This window comes from Lissotriton helveticus, chromosome 5_1 (assembly GCF_964261635.1).
Source record: "Lissotriton helveticus chromosome 5_1, aLisHel1.1, whole genome shotgun sequence".
Classification (NCBI taxonomy): Eukaryota; Metazoa; Chordata; class Amphibia; order Caudata; family Salamandridae; genus Lissotriton; species Lissotriton helveticus.
Window position 1 is genome coordinate 1,344,230,295 of NC_136065.1, and position 23,320 is coordinate 1,344,253,614.

Genomic DNA, 23,320 nt, shown 5'->3' on the forward strand with positions numbered 1-23,320 from the left:
CGTAAGAAATTGGCTCTTTTGATGGGTCACCACTAGCGTCTTAGGTATATTAATAAGATAGTTGTTGAAACTGGGTAAAGTTCTGTGTATCTTTTGCCCCTCCCAATTCTTATCTTGGAAGGTTTTTCCTAATAATAGGGAGTTAAGCACCCCAATGCACTGCTTTCTTGTCGTGCTGGAAACAATACGTTTGTATAGACCCCAATCAACTCTACAACATTACTTAAAGGAAACAATGAACTTGGCTCTCTACTGAAGACCTAATGGTGTTGAAAAGTTCCTCGACCCCCCACCCACACCCCCCCATCCAAGGTCAGACCGACATGCAACACGGTATCCCTAATGCCTGACTTTATCGTTTGTGCAGTGTGAATTTCCTGATGTCTCCAAGGTGCATGCTATTGTACTTCAAATGTTCCTCTGCAGAAGCATCAGTAACACGTTAATTCTAGACATTGCTGTCCGATTATCACTGCTCGGAAGTAGTATACCATTGCTACTAGTCAGCGTTACAATCCAATTCGAGGTGCATTATGTGACATAGATATGCGCCAGGTAGCTTTGTTTATGGGATGTTTTCATGGTATTTCTTACAGGGCACACTTGATTAATCTAGTATAAAATTGAACACAAGTCCTCACACTGAATTTTTTTATGCTTCTGTATATATATGTAAACATAGTGCATATTTTGTTTTCGCCCTCACTCAATCTATCGCCCTCTCTCTATCTATACCCTCACTCTATCAATCTATCTATCTATCACCCCTCACTCTATCAATCTATCTATCTATCGCCCTCACTCTATCTATCGCCCTCACTCTATCTATCTATCGCCCTCACTCTGTCTATCACCCTCACTCTATCTATCACCCTCACTCTATCTATTGCCCTCACTCGATCTATCTATCGCCCTCACTCTATCTATATGTCTATCTATCTATCACCCTCACTCTATCTATTGCCCTCACTCTATCTATCTATCGATCGTCCTCACTCTATCTGTCTATCGCCCTCACTCTATCTGTCTATCGCCCTCACTCTATCTATCGCCCTCTATCTATCTATCGCCCTCACTCTATCTATCGCCCTCCCTCTATCTATCGCCCTCCCTCTATCTATCGCCCTCACTCTATCGATCTATCGTCCTCACTCTATCTATCTATCGCACTCACTCTATCTATCGCATTACCACAGCATCACTCAGCACCACCACAGCATCACTCAGGGGCACCACAACATCACTATGCGCTACCACAGCATCACTGAACGCCACAGCATCACTTGTCGCCACCACAACATCACTCAGCACTACCACAGCATCAATCTGTGCAACCATTCAACAACAACTGGTTCAAATATGTTCTATCAATGTTTTAAGCTTTATTACAAATGTCACAAAAAGATGTTAATATTTCACTTCTGTTCTTGGATTTTGGTTACAATAAAATACACTGAACATAATCTTCACAAAAGTTATATACAAAAGTTTAAGCTATTGCCATTATAAATTACAATACCTTTAATATAAGTATTAATTATTTAAAAAAATGTAAAGCCACTGTTATTTGTAATATAATACACCTAAGCCACGTAAATATAACACATATTGCATTACAAATGCTATAGGTGTCACATTTGCGAAAGTTATAACTATTGGCATTGTAAATGACAAAGCTATTAATTTAGCTGTTTTCAAAACCAACACACAAATAAAAAAGTTGTAATTTACAATACCAATAGCTCAAACTTTCCTAATGCGAGACCTATTGCTTTGCAAATGCTTGTTGCTTTTAGCATCACTGTTGGTAAAGTCCCATCAGTTTGTGCCTAGTATACAAGAATACTGTGCAAGGTCTGCCCTTTTTTTCTCCACTTGCTATAAAATAATTATCCAGGCTATTGGGCTATCTTGCTGGATTTTTGCAATTCAGGCTCTCTTTATTCTTGGCCTTCACCATTCTCACAAGAGTCCACATCTATGAACTCTTCATTCGCTCTCCATCATCAAGAGATCTTTCAAAGCCTTTTTCCATGCTTTTGGGCCTTGTGTCAAAAGGATCTTTTTGTCTAAAATCTCACTTTCACATCTATCATGTGACAAGATCACTGCAGTCTTCATCTGCTCTCTGCTTGTCATCCCTCGTGTTTGTGAAGCCAAAGCTGGGGACTACTCTTTCACCGCCTCCTGTTCAGTACGTTTCTGAACACTTGGGTCTTTTCCACCAGTCTCTTCGCCCTTACTCTTTGAATCTAGCACATACAGAATCAGCACACCCATGGGGTATTTCCATTCTTTACAATACTCCAAATGATATTCAGATCATGTCATGATATGCTCTATGCTGCCCTCTTATTCCAGTCAACACTGTGATTGCCACATTTATTCACGCATTTAGCAATACATGCAGCCATTTTCCACGGGTATTCTTCGACAGCAGTCAGTTGCGTTAGGTACACTATCAATTCTTAAGTATGCCAGTCGGTGACGTGAAGCACCTCATTTATTTCTACCATGTGGCAGCCATTTGCCATGATGTGTTCTAGGTTTTTCCCCATAAACCATGTAATGTCCCGGTAAACCCCAGGTATGCTCCATATGTCAGGCAATGCCATGATATGCTGCATGTATTCATCCGTATGTCAATACGTTGATGGTCCACAGCTACTCCCCATAAACCACTCAGTGCCATCAGGTGCTACATAATTCACTCATAGCTATAATGCTGCTCTGAATATTCTAGACAATGCTGTGATATATGCCAAGGATTTCTCCATATGCCAGCGAGTGCTGCGAAGTGTTACATGTATTGCTCATATGCCATCAGTCAGTGTCATAAAAGACAGGAAGGCATGCAGGGAAAATTTCACAGGAAAGCAAAAAGGTCAACATTTTGCTTATTTAGTAGTTCACATGCGCAGTGGAGTTTGGTTAGAAAAACTGGTACAATATAAATTAAGAGAAGACTAGAAAACTTCCGGATTCTGTGTCCAACCACAAGAAAACAGCTCTTGTTGAGGCTTCTTGAACGCCCCAGGGCTGAAAAAATGGTCCGTGGGGAAGCACCCATTCCGATTTGCTAAAAACATTTGCTATCCTCATTGAAAGGGGGTGTTTCTGATTTGCTGCTTCTAACTACTACTACTGCTTCTAACCAAAGAAAATGGGTATCTTTTGTTAGATTGTTGTTATTGACATCTGGACAGCCATTTATAATGAAACTTCCATGGCCCAACAATTTATCACAGACAACTTGAACTTGGTTCAGGCCATTAGATGACTTATTCCCAGAGATGACATTGATGTGGCTCATTCCTGCAAACCCTAATCAGTCAGATGGCACAGTTCTGGACTGTTTTGTGACACCTAAGATTAGTAGTATAAAATACGTTTATTCAGACTGTGGTCTATTAAACAGTGGTATATTTTATATAACGTTTGGCATTAAAACACATGGAGTCACTTAAAAGAACATAAAATCCCTTAAAATCAAACAATATCACCATTGCCAAATAAAACCTCTCGACCGCACAGAATACGCCTAAGAGCTGCATATCATATACAATACTTATGGCATCCCCCTTGCATTGTTATCGTATTTAATAAGTGCAGGTTTTAGAAATTGGTGCCTTCTAGCTTTAAAATATAGAAAATCCATCAACACATGAACACTAGAACAATACACCTTCAGCCCACAACCACAGTTCCTATCCCAATCCAAAAAGTCTTTAACACCCCCTCTACATTCATTAACTGTATTTACCCTTTTCAGTAAAGCTGCTCACTTCTGACCATTAGGTTACTTGGAGAGGTAAGGATAAATCGTTAAATTCTGCCAAGAATCTTAAATTATGGGTGGAGGTCTTTAAATTAAAGTAACTTAACCTGGATTCAACAGAACTCTTCTATTTTAATTCCTCTTTGGATAAAGAAGGGTAACCTTAATTTTAAAATCTTTTATTTAACCTCTTTAGTGCGGGCGGAATTCCGCCCGTACGCTGGGATTTACTCATTCCCATGTTTCATGACGAGCTGGGCTCGTCATGAGCGTGCGAGGAGGCTACCTCATGACGAGCCCAGCTCGTCATGAGCGTCGAAGGGGTTAAAATAATGGGCAAAACTACAAGTTGTTCCCTTACACATATGGCCCAACGTAATTTGCTCTGACAGATTTCCTTCATACAGAAGGTTTGGATGCAATTAGCTTCTTGAGCCAAACCGCATCCTTTGACTGGAAGTAGTACAAATGCATGAGTTGAGCCCGGTTTCAACTCTTACCTCTTGGACCATAGCTCCTCCGTCGCCTCCACAAGTCATGAATTTGTTAATGGTTCCTGCATACAGTGTGTCGCCATGGTCCAGCTGGCTGGTGATTAGGGCTCGCATAACTGATTTTTTTGTGCTGATGGGTAGAGATTTTAAAGATTCTTCGGAGCAAGCGGAGAGTGTGGAAGCAGGTGGAGTAGACTTTATTAATCTGTCGTTTCATGATTAGTTTGCTATCCAGGATGATGCTGTGGTTGGGGGCATGGTCTTTTGGAGTGGGAATGGGTCGGAATTTGGCTGGACACCAGCTGTCATTCCAGAGTGAAGCGTGTTTGCCAAAGATCACCACTTTGGTCTTGTCAGTGTTGAGCTTCAGACAGTTTTCCTTCATCCAGTCTGCGACATTCTTCATGCAGTTGTGGAAGTTGATCTATGTGGTGGTAGAGTCTGCTGAGAGCAAGAGGATGAGCTGGGTAGGATATGATGAGATAATGGGTTCTGATGATGTCGGCTAGAGGCGTCATGTAGGTGTTGTAGAGGGTGGGACTGAAGGATGAACCTTGAAGAACACTGCAGATGGTGCTCGTGTGTTCCAAAATGAAGGGGGGTAGGCGGATTCTCTGCATTCATCCAGTGAGGAATTATTCAATTCACCTTAGTGCGTCTCCCTTGATCCTGATCTGGTGAATTATCTTGATCAGTGTTTGATGGGATATGGTGTCAAAAGCTGCTAAGAGGTTGAGAAGGATCAGGGCCGCCGATTCACCCTTTTGAGTAGGGCATAGATGTGGTGGTCTCGGTGCTGTGGTTGGCACTGGAACAGGATTAGGAGGCGTCTACCAGGTTGTTCCTCCCCAGGTGTTTAGTGAGCAGTCGGTTGATGACCTTCTCCAGGACTTTGACGGGGAGAAGGAGCAGCTAAATGGAGCAGTAGTTCTGGGGTTCACTTGGGTTGGGTGAGAGTTTCTTGAGGCGAGGTCTGAATTCTGCATGTTTCCATGCATCTGGAAAGGTGGCTGTGGCGATGGATGCGTTGAAGATGGTGGTGAGTTGGTGGCTGATCTCGATGTGTCCTAGGTTGAAGAGGCGGAGGGGACAGGGGTCCATGGGTGCTTCAGATTGGATGGAGTTCATGATGGCTGTGGTGTTTGTTGTGGTGAGCTTTTCCCATGCAGTGAGGTGCTGGACGGGTTAGCCTTCCATTGGGGTGAGGAGGTTGTGGAGGTCGGTGGGTTGTGGCTCAAAGGTCCTATAGATGGTGGATATCTTGTTGTGGAAGTGATTCGCTAGGGCGTTGCAGAGTTCCTATAATGGAGGAATTGTGTTCTCGGTGGCTCTAGGAAGGAGAACTCTCTGACGATGCGGAAGAGTTTCTTGCGGTCAGCAAGGGCGTCCTTTTTTGTGTCTTTGAGTGGTAGGTGGTATTCGTTGATGGCTGAGTTAAATGTGGCTTGGACTGTAGCGTCTCAACTGGCACGCCATCTTCTCTCCAGTTGTTTGCAACTGTGTTTCATTGTGCTGAGCTCTTGTGTGTACCAGCTGGTTTATTTGGTTGATCCCTGGCTTTGGATGTATTGATGGGGTGATTAGGTCGGCAGTGTTAGTGATCCAGGCGTTGAAGTTCTGGACTGATTGCTCCAAGTTAGTTGCGGTGCTGGGCTGGGTGGTGTTGAGGCCGGCTATCCATTGGGTCTGTGTTATTTTGCTCCAGCTGCGGAAGAAGGTGTTGGGCAATGCGTGGTGAATCTGCGATGGTGAAGTGGACAATGGAGTGGTCGTCCATGTGATTTCTGTGTCATGGCTGTATTTAACTCTGTTGCTAAAAGTGAAGATAGGGTCCTATGTGTGTCCTGCTCTGTGTGTGGGGTCTGTGCCCAGCTGGTTGGGGCCACTGTTGTTCATTCGTTCCAGGATTTTGGTGGAGTTAGTATCTGTGGGGTCATTCAGAGGCAAGTTGAGGTCTCAAAGGAAGATGTAGTGCTTGGACATGATGGCAAGTGAGGCGATGAAGTCTGTGATGGCTTCGCACAGGCCGGCACATGGTCCTGGGGTCTGTAGGCAAGGGTGCCTCTGATGGTTGTTTTGGCGGTGGTGGGAAGTTGGAAATTGAGGTGTTCCATGATCAGTGTTGTGTCGTCTTTGGTGGTGGTGGTGCAGTGGATTATTTCTTTGTGGATGATGGCGATGCCTACTCATCTTGTAGCAGTTGGGTGTTGCGGTGGCGATGTCAGGGCGGATGAGGGGACAAGCCAGGTCTCTGTGATGACCATCACATCGGGGGTGAGGGTAGAGATGGGGTCCCAGACTTCAGTGTAATGTTTGCAGAGAGATCTGGTGTTAATCAGGAGGCATCGGAGCGGGTAAGGGGTGGTCTTGGGCATAGGAGTGGGAGTGGCACGAGTTTCTGTGAGAGCAGGCGGTCCTACGTTGCAAGTGAAGAGACAGCAGTGGCAGGTGAATGGTCCTGCTGTGGAAAGAGGAGATGCAAGGCAGCAGTTATTGCAGGGTCCGGGGTCCAGGACTCAGAGATTAGTGGTGGTATACCTACGGGGGTCCGAAGGGCAAGGGTTCCTGGCGCTGGGTGTGGTCCAGGCACGGATGGCCGCTGATGGGCTTGTCTTTGATGCAACTTCTTTAATCCCCCTGAACCCACCCCACCCCACCCCATGGTTGCAAGGGCTCAGTCTTTTGTGATGTCAAGATGCAACCTAAAGTTCAGTTTATTATTAAAAGTCATGGCTAGAAATGTATAAGATAATGTTTCTTCCTCCTATCAGATACCCAATTGACCATATAAAAGAGTTACTGGCTTTTCCTATCGTCATCTTTATTGTTTTGTTTCGTATTGATTGTTAACGCCTTAACTGCGGCGGTTTTTCCACAGCGGTGCGGGCGTTCTAAAGGGTAGGCGGGGCTCCGTTGGCAGCACTAGGGAGGCAGTGCTCCCGACGGGAGCATGCAAGGGGTTAAGTCATTAAGCTCACAACATTTATGAAAAGGCATGAATTTTCCATGCAGCCCTACTAGAGTCAAATCCATAATAAACTGATCATACCTTTATAGTAGACACTGTATGGGCCTCCTGCCAATCTTCGGAGAGAATAAATGTGTGTTTTGTAAGGTCCTGGAAGGGTCTGTGTGATACAGCGCAAACACAGTGGGGGGTTAATAGACATCTCTGCCATAAACCATTCTTTATTGGTATTTTTCCACATAATGCACCATCTTCATCTAGTTCTACCTTTGCCCAGTTACCAAGGTGTAATTTCTTCAACACTGCTAGTAAATTACTTGGAATGTTCTTATTTTTTTATTTCTACCATAAGATTGTGTGGTTGACTAGGTCAAAGGGCGGGCCAGAAATCAACAAAGCAACAAAATACACTCCCTCAAGTTTCTATTGCTTTCTTGCCCTTTGCCCAGAGACTAAAGCAGTGGTTGATCTTTGAATGCCCCTCTTTGAACCCTCCTTCCTCCACTGGTGCTAGATCATTATGGTCTACCCATTTTTTTTTATATACCGGAGTATTAGTTTTGCATACATTTTCAAGCCTATGTCTAATAAACTAATTAGACAATAATTTGTATGCCCTACAAATGACTCAGTTATAGTATCTGATCTATTCATCTTGGTGTTCCTTTTGTTACCCCCTCGCAGTCATTAGTCTTAACCCTCATGTGAAAATATTGGATATATTTTTGTGTTCTGATTATTTTTGATAGGGCCGTTAACAAGGGTATTTGTTCTGGTAGTCTTGGTGGATTTGCGAAGCTTCTACTATTGTTTTCTAGTCCATAGTTTTATGTCAGCTGGGATGACCTCCAGTGGATCCACCACAGTGTGTGTTTGATCCAATGAGTCCTGAGTTGTTCCTTGGTCTATTGAGGAAGAAGTTGCATGGCAGTTAGGGGAAGGTGGTGAGCTAGTCTCCCATATGATTATCTGACCACTAAAGATTTAGTTCCCAGTTGAGGCACCCTCTGTGCTTGCAGCATTTTTAGGCCGGATTGTGATCTTGGGAGTCTATCACCTTTATGAGAATCTACCAGTGAAGCATGCATGCCTGGACGGTTTATATAACACTATACTACCTCGAGTCTATGTATTTAGCATGTGAGTTGTGTGTGGTGAAAGTGCAAGTTCGCTCAAAAAGATGACTTGTAAGTGAGATATAACCAATAAGGACTAGCACCCTCACTCACCCGCAGGTGACATGCTTCATCATATGGGTTCCTCCTCCCAGCAGGAAATCCTAGTCCTGCTGAGGGCTACAATCAGCAGGACTTTTAGCCTTTTAGCCTTTTAGCCTTTGCCTAATGTTGACGAGAGAGCAAACCTTTCTGTAGATCATGAAGTCCATTTGTGTTGTTAGGTTACTCTCCTTGAATACATCTTAGTTGAATCCATTGGCTGATTAGAGAACAAACTTAGCCCTGTGATCAATGGCAGTGTATCAGATTGGGCATGGACTTCTGAAGCAAAACCACTGAAAATGCACCTAACGTTTTGTTTAGGATCCATGTACTTTTCAATCCAATTATAAACAGTAGATTTTTAGGCCAACACAGATGGGTAAAGCTTCGCGAGACATGGTACTACTTACCAGCTATATACTTTATTAATTGTTGTACTGGTGAGCCAATGTTACAGCGTCAGCTCTAGAGTAATATGATAAAATAGCGCATGCAGCTTGTGTTGGAGCCGTGCATATTTCTAACAGACGTTTTTTCTATTGTTCTACCAGGCTGAAAGCAGAAACAAAAAGAAAGCCTTCATTTCAGGTAAGAACCTTCTGGGAACTTTTATCATTTGCTATTGGTATGGTTAAGCCAGTTGGCGCTGAGCTCTGCCGTTTTTAGCTCGGGTGCTCTTATTAAGATATATCGTGCACTGTGGGCCAAGTAGTAACCCTGGGTGTAGCACTACGCTACGCTCGCGGAGCGTGCGCTACTACACGCTACGCAAATTGCACGTAGCACTGTGCAAAAACACGTAGCGGGTATTTTTTGCTTACTTGCGGTCCTCAAGGTCAAGTTGGCAACCGCGAGCGAGCAAAATCAACATCCTGGTGAGACTTTTTCCTCGTTCACGATTAGCAACATTAAGTTGTCGATCGCGAGCGTGGAAAATAAACCTCCCGGCGAGATTCTCAACGCGGGGAGGCCAGGTTTCTCACTGCGAGTGGTCACGTATGCTCGCGACCGCTCGCGATGAGAAACTACCAGTCCGCGTTGAGAAAGCTGCCGCTCGAGTACAAATCTCCTCGAGCGGCAGAAAACGACCGATTGCACTGTGCAAGATGCCATTTGCAATGATTGCACAGTGGGGACAAGCATCCGGCACTGTGCAATCAGTGCAAACAGCATTTCCCCTATCTCACTACGCAGTTCGCGTAGTTACGCGTAGCTCGCATAGTGTGAAGTGCACTTCACGTAGCTACGCGTAGCGCTACTACGCAACCTACGCAACCTACGCCTAGGGTTACCAATTAGGACATGTACTTTGATTAGACAGGCCGCAGTTCAGCTAGAAAGTCCAGGAGGAAGGGAAGATAGCTAGCTGTGTGTTGAGTGTATATTCTTCACTTTATGTCTTCCTGGTCACCTTCTGACTGGTTTGACAGCCGCTGTCTTGTAAGGGGACAAGACTTCCATAGTATGATATATAAAGTGAGGTCAATGCAGCTATTATTGAAGTTAGGCATGTTGTGTGCTTCATAGTGGAGTCGCTATGTTGACATTCCGATGGAGGACTAAAGGCACACCTAAGGCGAGCACGGAGGGACCATACATGCAGGAATGAGACATGGGCATTCTACTGTGCTGCGCAGATGAGCAACCTGTGCCAACAAATTATGTTTATTCTGTTAAGACCTCACATTCCTACTTATGCCCTTGCAGGGACCCAAATGAAAACTATACCCTTGTTCAAATATACTATGGTTGACGTTTTCCTCAGTCACTAGAGGAAGCTTTACTTAATTCAATTGACTGAAGCTGCCCTACAGAGGATAGTAATCCTGTTTTGCCCTTAGACATTCCAAGCAATTTTAAGTGTCTCAGCATTCCCTGACTTAAAAAAATTGGTGGTTTGGTGACTGTAATTAGTAAAACTTGCAATTGACATTTGTCACACCCTTTCCCCTCCATTATGTGAGATTTAATTTGCCCAGTTTTCTACTATGCCTAATGAAACCACTGTACTAATAGCTATTTACTATCCTCTTGGATTACTAACTTTGTTGGTGTACTTGCAAATATCTATGAATCCCAAAAACTCTAGGAGACTTTAATACCTCTGATGAATTAGATGTAAACCTAGGAGGAAAGACACTGGTGATTTCATGGTGACAATCTGTCTGTTGTAAAAAGTTATAGAGCTGCCTGCAAACGTGACCATACTCTTTGTTTAGTATTCTGGTATGAAGATCTATTCAAGGACTTATTTTTTGCCTATGTGTTGGGATGGGAATATCTCCTGCAAGGTTATATGAGCATGGACCCGATTGCACATATCCATGGTATTTCTGAGTTTTAGTGCAGAGTATGTGCAACAGTCATGCACAGTGGCGTAACAGCCCCCTTGGTGCAGGGGGGTGCCGATCTCCAGGGGGTCCCTGCGGCACTGTGCAGGGGCGGTGGCTGAGAGCTCCTGGCTGGGTTTGGAGCATGGGGGCAACCTCTATGTACTTAGCAGAGGGCACCGTCAAGTTTTGTTACACCGGTGGTCATGCATGCACACTGAGCCTGTATGTGTAAAGCTTCTGAATCTCTAGTACCAGACAAGCCATTTCCCTGACTCTGGTAGTGTAAGAGAATGCGGTTAATGATTGAGGAGGGTGAAACACTACTAAGGCAGAAGCCACAATCCTTATCAGGGTGAAGTCACAAGCAAAACCTAAATTAGCCTGTGCTCAATCCCTTGGTAGATTGGCATAGAGCAGTCAGGCCTAATTTAGAGGCAATGTGCAAAGTATTTGTGCAACACTTCAAACAGTAACACAGTGAAAACCACCACTAAAGGAGCCCACACCAGTTTAAAAAAAAATAGAGTATTTTTTTAATAAATAAAACAAGACAACCAAAACGACAACAATCCAATCAGTAGAACAGGAGATAAGCAGGTTTTAATTATTTATTGAACATAGCTCTAAAAAACACAAAACGGCAACTGTGGATATATGGTAATTCTGGCCTAGGACAAAGTCACACGTTCAGGCCTATGACAATTGAGTGCAGGATGGCTACAGGGATCCAGTTAGGTCCTCTGAATGGGAGTGCCTTAGGTCCTGGTTGTGGAGCGTTTTGAGGTCCCGCACTGAGGATGCTTTTTGGAGCAAAGGGGATGTGTCAGCTCCGAGGTGCTGCAGAGCTGCGATGTGAGGTCCTGCATTATGGCCAATGATCTCTTTGATGAGGGTTTGTGGTGCGAAGTACGGCACTGAGGATGCATCACACAGTCAAGACAATGTTTTGGTTCTGAGGAGCTGTGAGGCTGCGATGCGAGATCCTGTGTCATCGAGGATGCCATTGATAAGAGGTTTACAATGCAAGCGCCTGTGCGCGGAAAGCTTCGCACAAGTGGAAGTTGTGATGTGGGGTGCCAGGTCAAACTGGAGTCCTTTGCATTGGGAGAACTCTTGCAGCAGAAGCGATGGGTCGGGTCTGCTTGGGTTTGCGCTGCAAAGGAGGAGATGTGTGGATCTGCTCATTCCACAGATGGGCTGGCAGAGCACCTTCAGGCTCACTTCTAAGGGTACAGGACTGGCTTGGCACCAATTGGTAGGGTATGACTCACAGATGGCAGAGTCCAGGTGCTGGATTCAAGGTTGTAGGAGCCTTCTGTCACTGAGGCTCTAATCAGGAAGTAAGCCAACTTGCCCTTGGAGCCACTTTGGGGTCCTGGGTTAAACAAGTGCAGGTCCTGTCCTTCTCACCCATACAAGAGGGCAGCAGGCAGCTGCTTAGCATAGCAGGGCATGCAGTTACTTCACAGCAGCAGTCCAGCAGAGTGGTGGTCCTTCTATCAGCACAGCAGTCATTCTTCCTGGCCGAGAGCCCACAGGTCCAGAACTGTATTGAAGAATTGTGTCTAAGGTCCAATATTTATATCTGGTGCCCTTCCTCTGGTGGGAGGGAGAAGCTTCTGGATATTCTCTTTGAAGTGCAATTGCGTCCTCCCTTCCCTGCCTGCAGCCTTTTCTGTGGAGGCAGGACACAGCCAATTCAAGTGTAAATAGGGATGTGCCCAGCTCCACCTTCCATTTGCCAGTGATGGCCCATCTAGGCACACCTAAGGTCTCTATTGTGTGTGGCTGTCTAAGATGAATACACAAATCCCAACTGTCAGCTACACCCACTCATCATGTGACCTTGAAAGAGGCTACAGGCACGAAATGGCTAAAGCAGGAAAATGCCAACTTTCTAAAAGTGGCATTTTCAAATTTTTAAATTAAAATCCAACTTCACGATAAAAGAGGATTTTTCATTACAATTTCAAAGACGCCAACATGATCTAGTTAACTGCTTCCATTTGGAAATTATCACTTTTTTAAATGTATTAAGGTAACTCTAATGTTAGCCTATTGGAGGGGGAGGCCTTGAATTGGTGAAAAACATGTTGAAAAGTTTATCACTACCAGTACATGTTAAAAATTAAAAGTGCATGTCTAACTTCTTAAATGCACTGCACCCTGCCATCTTGGCTTTCCGGGGCCTACCCTAGGGTTGACTTGCATGTACTAAATAGGAAGGTTGGGCCTAGCAAAAGCTTTATTTTGAGTGCTTGCAATGTTCAACACTCCGTCTATCATCCCCTTTGGTTTTGCTCAGTTCGCCCTAAGTTGGCAGGGTATGCCCAGACGTGGGTCCCTTGCTCACTTTGCCACTGGATTCAAGATGGCCTGGCTGATGAGGGTTATGAACCCTAAACTAGTACCAGGCTGATTGTTTCCGGTCCAGGGAAGACATGGCTTGGCAGTTCAGGCTAGACTGTTCCCATGAGGCACAGGGTCAGACTGATTTGCATATGGCCATGTCTGAACTGGGGTGGCGGAGTGAGCTAAAGAATGATGATGGATTAAACTCAGATCAGTTGACTGGGGGTAAGTGCTTGCAATGTTCAACACTCCGTCCATCATCCCCTTTAGTTTTGCTCAAAAGCTTTATTTTGCTCGTTCCCCAGATGGGCTGGCAGAGCACCTTCAGGCTCACTTCTAAGGGTACAGGACTGGCTTGGCACCAATTGGTAGGGTATGACTCACAGATGGCGGAGTCCAGGTGCTGGGTTCAAGGTAGTTGGAGCCTTCTGTCAATGAGGCTCTAATCAGGAAGTGAGCCAACTTGCCCTTGGAGCCACTTTGGGGTCCTGGGTTAAACAGGTGCAGGTCCTGTCCTTCTCACCCATACAAGAGGGCAGCAGGCAGCTGCTTAGCATAGCAGGGCAAGCAGTTACTTCACAGCAGCAGTCCAGCTGAGTTGTGGTCCTTCTATCAGCACAGCAGTCATTCTTCCTGGCCGAGTGTCCACAGGTCCAGAAGTGTATTAAAGAATTGTGTCTAAGGTCCAATATGTATATCTGGCGCCCTTCCTCTGGAGGGAGGGAGATGCTTCTGGATATTCTCTTTGAAGTGCAATTGCGTCCTCCCTTCCTTGCCTGCAGCCTTTTCTGTGGAGGCAGGACACAGCCTATTCAAGTGTAAGTAGGGATGTGCACAGCTCCACCTTCCATTCGCCAGTGATGGCCCATCTAGGCACACCTAAGGTCTCTATTGTGTGTGGCTGTCTAAGATGAATACACAAATCTCAACTGTCAGCTACACCCAGTCATGTGACCTTGAAAGAGGCTACAGGCACGAAATGGCCAAGGTAGGAAAATGCCAACTTTCTAAAAGTGGCATTTTCAAAATTGTAATTTAAAATCCAACTTCACGAGAAAAGAGGATTTTTCATTACAATTTCAAAGACACCAAACATGAAATAGTTAACTGCTTCCATTTGGAAATGATCACTTTTTAAAATGTATTAAGGTAACTCTAGCCTATTGGAGGGGGAGGCCTTGAATTAGTGAAAAACATGTTGAAAAGTTTATCCCTACCAGTGCATGTTAAAAATTAAAAGTGCATGTCTAACTTCTTAAATGCACTGCACCCTGCCATCTTGGCTTTCCAGTGCCTACCCTAGGGGTGACTTGCATGTACTAAATAGGAAGGTTGTGCCTAGCAAAAGCTTTATTTTGAGTGCTTGCCATGTTCAACACTCCGTTCATCATCCCCTTTAGTTTTGCTCAGTTCGTCCTAAGTTGGCAGGGTATGCCCAGAAGTTGGTCCCTTGCTCACTTTGCCACTGGATTCAAGATGTCCTGGCTAATGAGGGTTATGATTCCGAAACCAGTCCCAGGATGCTTGTTTCCGGTCCAGGGAAGACATGGCTTGGCAGTTCGAGCTGGACTGTTCCCATGAGGCACAGGGTTAGACTGATTTGCATATGGCCATGTCTGAATTGGGGTGGCGGAGTTAGCTAAAGAGTGATGATGGATTAAACCCAGATCAGTTGACTAGGGGTAAGTGCTTGCAATGTTCAACACTCCGTCCATCATCCCCTTTGGTTTTGCTCAAAAGCTTTATTTTGCCAGTTGGAAATGCCAGATGAAAGCTGCACACACAGGCTTAAGTGGTAGACCTGAGACATGTTTAGAGGGCTAGTTAATTGCGTGGCACAATCAGTGCTGCAGGCCTACTAGTAGCGTTTAATTTACAGGCCCTGGGTACATGTAGTACTACTTTACTAAGGACTTACAAGAAAATAAAATATGCAAATTTGGGATAAGCAATGTTACCATGTTTTAAGGAGTGTGCACGTGCACTTTAGCACTGGTTAGCAGTTGTAAATTGCGCAGAGTCTAAGGCCAGCAAAAACAAAATCAGCAAAGTGGGGGGAAGGTAATAGGTTTGGGGGAAGACCACCCTAAGGCTGACATATCTAACAGATAGTGAGAAAAAAGCATTCTGGTCTTGCTTTGCAAAATTCCCTAAAGTGGCATAGGTGACATATTCAGTGTATGGTCTGTGTGCAAGGAATAGCCGATGACTGGTATTAGGAATCATTATGGCATGTGTGCAGGGAGTGTCAGGGGACTGGTATTATGAATCTGCCTGGCATGTGAAAAGTGGGAGTCATTTTGGATTTCCTGTGGTAAAGCATAAAACAAGATGGAGGCTGGGTAACCACCTCCCACAAGAGCAAGGGGCATTGCTAACATTCCTGAAGCTTTTGTGAAACCCCAGACACTAAGTCGTGGGACGATGGAGGCAGGGCTTCCTATAGAAATGCAGCAGTGGCCTTTGAGAAGTGGCCTACCTGATTGGTGCTTCCCTAGCTCTCCCATTAGGATAGATGGAGTGTGGAGACAGCTTTCTTCTATGTAAATGTAGAATTCACCATTTTCAGGGCCTGACTTTTGTCTCTCTCATCAGGTTTTCATCCAAAGGGATGTCTTTTGTGAGGACTTTACATCTAATTGTGCTCTTGTTTTGAGTGCTGTTCCTAGAGATTTTTCTCTCACTCCCTGCTGTGGGACCATCACCTGAAGACAAAGACCATGTTTGCTCTAGAGAGGAGGATTGAACAAACTGAGTGAACCATCTCAAACTGGTTCCAGAAAAGTGGTAGTGAAATCAACATTCCCTGTCTGGAAAAGGATTATAAGAGAAAGCTTGAAACTTCCTTAATGGTTCCAGAACTTCTCACTGGCCGAAGAGGTGACACTCCACAGAGTGTTAAGAAACCTCTTGAGATCCAGAGATGGTATCACTGACAGCCATGCTCCCAAAGTTGAAGGGACATCACCTGAATGTCTGCTGCTACTTGAAGGAGTGCTTTTGGTCTGTTTTGAAAAGCATATAGTGCCAAAAGCAAGGCGGTGAGGACAAAAAAAAGTGTGCACTATAGTCACTGTTCAGTACTTTTCTTCAAAGTTTCCAAAGAAGACGCTCAACTCTCCATAGCCCACCGCTCCTGGCCACAATCCTCAAAATGAAATCACAAAAATGGAAAGGAACGTCTTATAGTAATGTCCATATCAACAATTTATTATTGTATTTCTTCAGCAAACAGTCAGCAGGTCAAGTTCCAATAAAATATTCCAATTTTCATTCTAAAATTGTTGCAGGTGAATCAATATCTCACACATTCATGAAGTCTTTTCAGCCTTCATGTTTCGTCCTCAGGGCTCTTTATTCAAATATTACAACTAGTATTGATAGCTTTTAGTCTTAATATTTATTCAGTTAGTTTCTTTTTGTACTTCATTCAATTAAGTCTAAATGATGAACAATTCTAATTATATATATATATGAATCTTTAATTATACGGTCAACCTCTTCCGGCTCTCCAGTTTCGAAAACAAGTTTACCTTTCCTGGTAAAAGAGGGAATCAGAGGTCATACCTGCACGAGGATGTCTGCCCACAAGAAACCTAGGAATGGTGACCTTGGAACTGCCCAAAAGGACAGACTGGCTGGTGGGATGTCACAGGAGCTGACTAGCGTGCTGGGGTGCTGGACTCCAACCCCACATGTGAATCTGCTGTCCTGCACTGAAAAAGAGAAACTGAACTGTCTTAAGAGGCATTCCAAGTGGTATACCCTTACTGTCTACGATGTGTGTTGGCTTCAGCCATGACCTTTGACCCCCTCCAGACCCTGAATGTCCATACCAGGTGCTGCTCTACTGGCAGCACTAGTATTGTACGTATTCAGCACATCCAGCGAGTTCCTCAGGCCAAGGTTCTGCTGTATGGAAGAAAGTAAACGCTAACTGAACACTGGCATAAGGAAAAAGTTTAGAACAGATTAAGGGCAACATGTCTAACTACTAAGATACTGCGCACTATTAAGAGACTGCCCTGCAGGTTGTAGACCCAGTACCAGCTTGCACTTCCTACTGTGAGCCTGCTCCTGTAATTTGCCTTCATATATTGCTGTTGCCTTTTCTGCAGCACCTCAGAACGCAGTTTTTTTGCTTACTCTATTTGTTTCGTACTATTTAGAAGGTGAAATAAAGTGTTTTTCTTTTTCTTAAAGCTTAAGCATTAACTATTTTTGCATTCTGACTTAAACACCATGTACCTAGATCAGTTAAGGAACTGTGTTTGAGGGTAGAGAACTCCAAATACATTTTTGTGAAACTATTGTAGATATTATTATGAGCCAGATAGAAGAACTGGATAATGAAGAAAAAGCTGTAATGGAGTTTGTGTAGTATACTATGAAAATGATCCAGGAAGACAATACTGTTGTCAGGCTATCACAACCCACACTACCGGTTCCCCATAGAAATACGCCTACCGTACCCCCAAGGTTGCCTTCTGGATTTTCCCCAAAACAACCCACTCGCCCGATCTTGAGGGAGACCTTGTCACCAGTTCCAGGAATCATCCTCCTGGGTTAGTTAAGTCTAGTTGAGACCCTAATGCTGCAGTTGACCCTTTAGAAAGATAAGACTAAGGAAAATATAACAGTTTGGGAGTGCGAGAGTGACAACTTGAGATAAATTCCCCAGAACAAGAGGAATGGAGAAGGAAGGAATGGGCGGAATGTGCATGAGAAGAAAGAAAAAGTGAAAAATCGAAGCAGAGAAGGGAAAGATAGGATAAGGAACAAGAAAGACAAAAAAAGAGAACTAAAGAGAATTGGAGAGAGAGCTTCAGCTATATTAGGAAAAGGAGAACCCCAGGATTACAGTACAGAAGGCAAGCTTTAGAAAAAGTTATTGTCCCTCCAACTCTGAGGAACTCTCAGCCAAGTTGAAAAACTAGCTGCTACCCATGTATGAGCTTGTTGTGATGTTTTGGAATGGCTTTAGAGTTACACGATTGCTTGTAAACCTCAGTGTTTGAATGAGATGTCCGAGGTGGCCACTATACTGAGTCTGATGCCCACTGAAGAGACTGATGTCACTGGGAGATGCTTGAGGCTGATGACATGAAATTACAGCCACGTTAATGAGTTGCTTGTCCACAGTAGGAATGACAGTCATTGAGAGAATTCTGATAAATTATCAAATTAAATATGACTGAATAAAGGAAGCTCTTAACAGATGAGTAGGGCTAAAGCAATCTCAGCATGTTTAGGTATTCTGTGAGAACAAGGGAGTGCAAGGTATTTAACACTATATGAATGAGATGTTGCTAGATTGGGGTGAGTGGGTGAGAGGAATATTGTTGAAGGATTTTCATACTCCTAATCATTTGATGGTACCAGATTGACTCAAAGAGAGTGTTCTACCCTACTCAGGCAATGCTTTTCTGATTTGACATAAAAAGGATCCAGTGAAAGTTCCTGTATTGGCTGACAAGTAGTTAGCTAACTTTACTTGAGCAGCATAGTTGCAAGTTCAATAGGGAGAAGAACTCCTATCAGACTGGTTCCAAAAAAGAAGGGAAGAGCCTGAGTGTTTTCCTGGGGTGCAGGCTAGGCCAAAAATTAGAAAGATACAGTATTATATTGTAATTGCATTTAGATAGCACTTAGTACCCCTGATGTGGTGTTGGAGCTTTTTGCTGCAAGTGGCACACTGCTCTAGAACCCAAGGTTAGTGTGTTGTATTCAATGTCTGGTAGCCAAGTGTAGTTTAAGATGATTTATTTAGATTTAGTTGTAGATTCGTAGATCCATGTAAATCAGCCCCACCAGGAGCAGCCTGCCTGCTGCACAGCCCATACTCCAACTTCCACACTTCACCACACAGGCACCCAAGCATTCCATCCATCATCACCACACCAACATTCCACTCTGGAGACTCACACTGGCTGAGTAGCTAGGACCCAAGATAACAGGGGAGAAGCATGAATACATAAGCAAAATATAACATAGACTCCATCTTTAGAAAGAAACTAAAATGTAAGATACTAGGTGGAAACAACTATTCACATATATACAGGTAAAGAGAAATGTGTTCAATACACACAGATGCAAGATAGAACAAAACATCTTGTGAAGATCTAAGCATTAAAGAAAGCAGAGAGGATGCTTACATAAATACATAAGAAATATCACCCATCCTCCCCCTATAAAAACAGATAAAAATGTAGAGAACGAAACTGATGAGACAATATTGTCTTACACATCACACATAACTAGACTTCCGACTGAGCAATACTCACAAAGCAAACTCCAAATAAGAAACTAAATCGCACAAATACACACGAACACAGTGAAGAAATGGTTGTAAAACACCAGACCAAACATCCCAACAAAGGGCAAATAATGTAACGTGTAGCCACAGGTGACACGCACCCCCAAATCACAATCCCTAATGTAAGGGGAACAAGTGAGACATGTAGACTCGGGTTAACTGCACTCTGTCCAGAGATCCCTCATGTAAGGGCATGAAACATAAACTGTAGAAATGGGACTTGCACCCATTAAGACATCTCTCATTTAATTGTCTGTAATGTAAGTTGTAGAAATGGGACCATCACCCATTTATATATCCCTCATGTGAGGGTCTGTAATGTGCAACGCAAATACAGGCAACTTCCACCCATATAACCATGCCTCATGTAAGGGTGTGTAACGTCAAACCAAGAAATGGGTGAACCCCACCTGCCTAGCCATCGCTCATGTAAGGGCAATAGGCTAAACAAAAGAAATGGGCATATAACACCCATTGAACAATCCCATGTGAGATATGTAACATACAATGTAGCAATGTAGCGTAAGATGAAACGTATTATGTCAGCGTAACAAGACCACTAAAAAAATAGTGTAGCATGTAAAAATTTTGAAGTTCAACGCAACAAAACCATAAAGAGTTTTCGCAGACCAGACGCATCTATAGCACCACAGTAGTGAGACCTTTGGAAGAAAATAACGTGCGCACACTAGGAAACCCCACCATATGTCTTCGCGGGTGAGCGAGCTCTCGCCCGAATAATACAATTCGGGGCACCCACTCTTGTATTGTGCACCTCAAAAATAGAGTCATTCTCCCAAGTGTAGTGACCACAACAAGAATGTAACAAAGGCCTTCTTACAATAATAAGCAGTTGCAGACAATCATAGCCTCAAAACATGAGTGTCACAAATCAAGATGTCTTACAATTCACACTGGGTTTGAAGTCAGACTTTTCCCAATATCCATTGAAGGTTACGTATAAAGAAAGGTGGATTCCTAACCAATTAACTAAATTGCTGTAACACTCAACTGAAAACTAAATGCATGCGTCCTGACGCTCACTCCCATGTCATGTCCAGAAATATTTTGACTATCAGACATGGCTGCATTGTCCTCGAAATTTTTTTTTGTGGCAGAACAATCCTGAGAGAATCACCTAGACTGCCGGCACCCATATGCGTGACTTCCAGTTCGTTTCTCGGGCTGATTAAGGTGCTGATCCCCGGGGTACTGCAGCAACTAAGGAGTGCGGGTTCTTCATGACATGTATGCAGCATTCACCACAAAGATGGCGGCACGCAGACATGATGTGTGCAGGGTGGCTCCAGGTGCTTGTGTTTACCAAACATTGGAGCACAGCACGTATACCCACCAGGAACTCAGCGTTGTCACACTTTGCTTGTGGGGTCATCCTCATGCCAAGAACACACAATGAGATTCCACCATGCCTGGCAGCATCCATGCAGGCATTCAAACAGGTGAGCCTTGCACTTGTTTCGTGCTGTGGTAATGGTGTGTTTAAAGTTCAAATAAAAAACTCTGGCGTAAAGTAACATAAGTCAATTTAATTACATTTAACACACCCCAATCATTAAACTTCAAATAGCGATGCGGTTAAGATGTAGACTTGACTAGTTATACCCCAAGACAAACAGTTCACTTTGCTTGACGCTGCCCTATAACTAAAAGACAAAGATTTCTCCTAAATCCAAATGGGTGGCCTCTTCTTGTGCAAGTTGATATACGAAGTCCAGTCTATGAATACCCCTATGCGTAGGCATAGAGCTGTACGATGAGGCAGGAAGCAATCACTGACAGCATGAGCAGGCTCCATGAACAAAATACCACATGGCTGGTCTTAGGCAGAACATTGTAAGGTGCAACTAGACACAGGAGGTAAACAGACGCATGCCCTGGCTGTGGCCGACCGATGTAGAGGTCAATGGTAGGGCTGAAAGGCTGCACAGCAATCTGTCTCCCTAGTTGGTTTAAGTTTCCTTAATTTTCCTTTAAAGTTCTGCTTCCTGCAGATTCTTCTGTACCACACAGGGTCTGACTCTTTTCGTCTCAATAGTTATCATCAGACATTCAGTGTTATTTTAAATATCAGCTTCTGTAGTTTCTCTAAATGTTTTCAGTCTTTCAATCTTCTTGTAAATGAGATCATCTGTAATTCCAGAAGTAACACACGGGTCTGTCTCCAGATCATCGACAAAATTATGTTGCAATCAATGTCTGGTAGCCGAGTGTGGTTTAAGATGAATTATTCAGATCTAGGTGTAGATTAGTAGAGCTATGTAAATCAGCCCCACCAGGAGCAGCCTGCCTTTTGCTCAACCCATACTCCAACTGTCACACTTCACCACACAGGCACCCAAGCATTCCATCCATCCTCATCACGCCAACATTCCACGTAGAACACTCACACTGGCTGAGCAGCTAGGACCCAAGGTAACAGGGGAGAAGCATGAATACTTTTTTTTGAGTTTCAAAAGAGAAGCATAAATACTTAAGCAAGATATAACAAGCTGTGTTAGCTAACTATTCTTGAGCAGCATAGTTGCAAGTCCAACGAGGAGAGAACTACCAATGGACTGGTTCCAAAAAAGAAAGGAAGAGCCTGTGTGTTTTCCTGGGGTTCAGGCTAGGCCAAACATTTGAAAGATTAGGTATTATATTGTATTTGCATTCAGATAGCATTTAATACCCCTGATGGTGTGTTGAAGCTTTTTGATGCAAGTAGCACGCTGCTCCAGAACCCAAGGTTAGTGATAGTAGGGTAAATGTTTAGTAAGATAGGCAAGGAGTTTTACTACACACCCAAAGGTTGTAACTTGCAGTAAGTGACAACAGGAAGGAATTACAAGAAAGATTATGATGTTAAGGACACCGGGACTAGCTACACTCCTTATAGGCAGCATGCTATCTGTGTGGACTGGGGCTCGAGGGACGCTGTATTGTTCAACCTAGAAGAAATGGACATCTGGTTAAGTGTCCCAGATCAATGGCGTAACGAACCTTGAGGGGGCCTCCCTGCAAGGCAGCTCCGGGGCCCCCCTCCGGGCTCAATGAGGAGCCCTGCAGCCAGAGTGTTGTGCTGAAGGGGCCCCCTGGAGCTTGAGCCCCCCCCCCCCCCGCCCCTGTCCCAGATACTTTCAAGCATTTTACCTCTCCATCCATTTGGCTAGTCCCAGTTTCTAAAATCATGAAATGGCATTCTCATCGAGTGATTTAAAATTTTTAAGCTCTTCACCATGTTTGACAAAGTGGCGGTACACCTACTCCAAGGAAACCAACAGCCTGGCATATTTTGGCTATCAATCTTAGTACTTCAGACCATCTGCCCTATTTAGAGTGGACAGCCTTACATAGGTTTTTCCTGTTAAGGACCACCACAAAAGGTCTGCTGGTCAAAACATTACAAATAAAAAATAACCCTGACACCATGGGAGTAAACAACCACTGTGTCGTGACCATTAGGTTTTATTTTTGGAAAAAAAGAAGCAGTTTGCTGAGCAGCAGCATGAAACATGGTGGCTGCTCATAAACGTACAATGCCTTCAGAAGATCTTCATTTTGGACATAACCTGTGATCTCTTACTGCCCTCAGCAACAGCTGGGGGTGCTGCCATTGCAGCAACAAACCATCTATGGCTGAAATTGTGGAAGATAGATAGAAGTCATAGTTAATCATTTGCCATTTCTAGGACCTAAATTATGTGACATTAAACTCAAACAATGGTGCCAGAAATCCACAGATAAACAAAAGATTCTGAATATATTCCAACCCCATCCTCTCTAATCAAGATCTTTCGTCTATTTCAAATCAAGGGAGGTTCAGGAGACTGCGCATCCCTTTTGTGGCCCAGTTTGCATC

At 44.0% G+C, this 23,320-nt stretch overlaps 1 protein-coding gene across 1 annotated transcript in view; it reads left to right on the plus strand.

Annotated features, from left to right (window-relative positions):
* The window catches only part of LOC144753612 (protein FAM107B-like), a 98,888-nt gene that overhangs the window by 26,895 nt on the left and 48,673 nt on the right, over positions 1-23,320 (plus strand). The window contains exon 2 of the mRNA XM_078641249.1: positions 9,012-9,048. Within this exon, the coding sequence (XP_078497375.1) occupies positions 9,012-9,048 (37 nt within the window). The remainder of the gene's footprint in view (positions 1-9,011; positions 9,049-23,320) is intronic.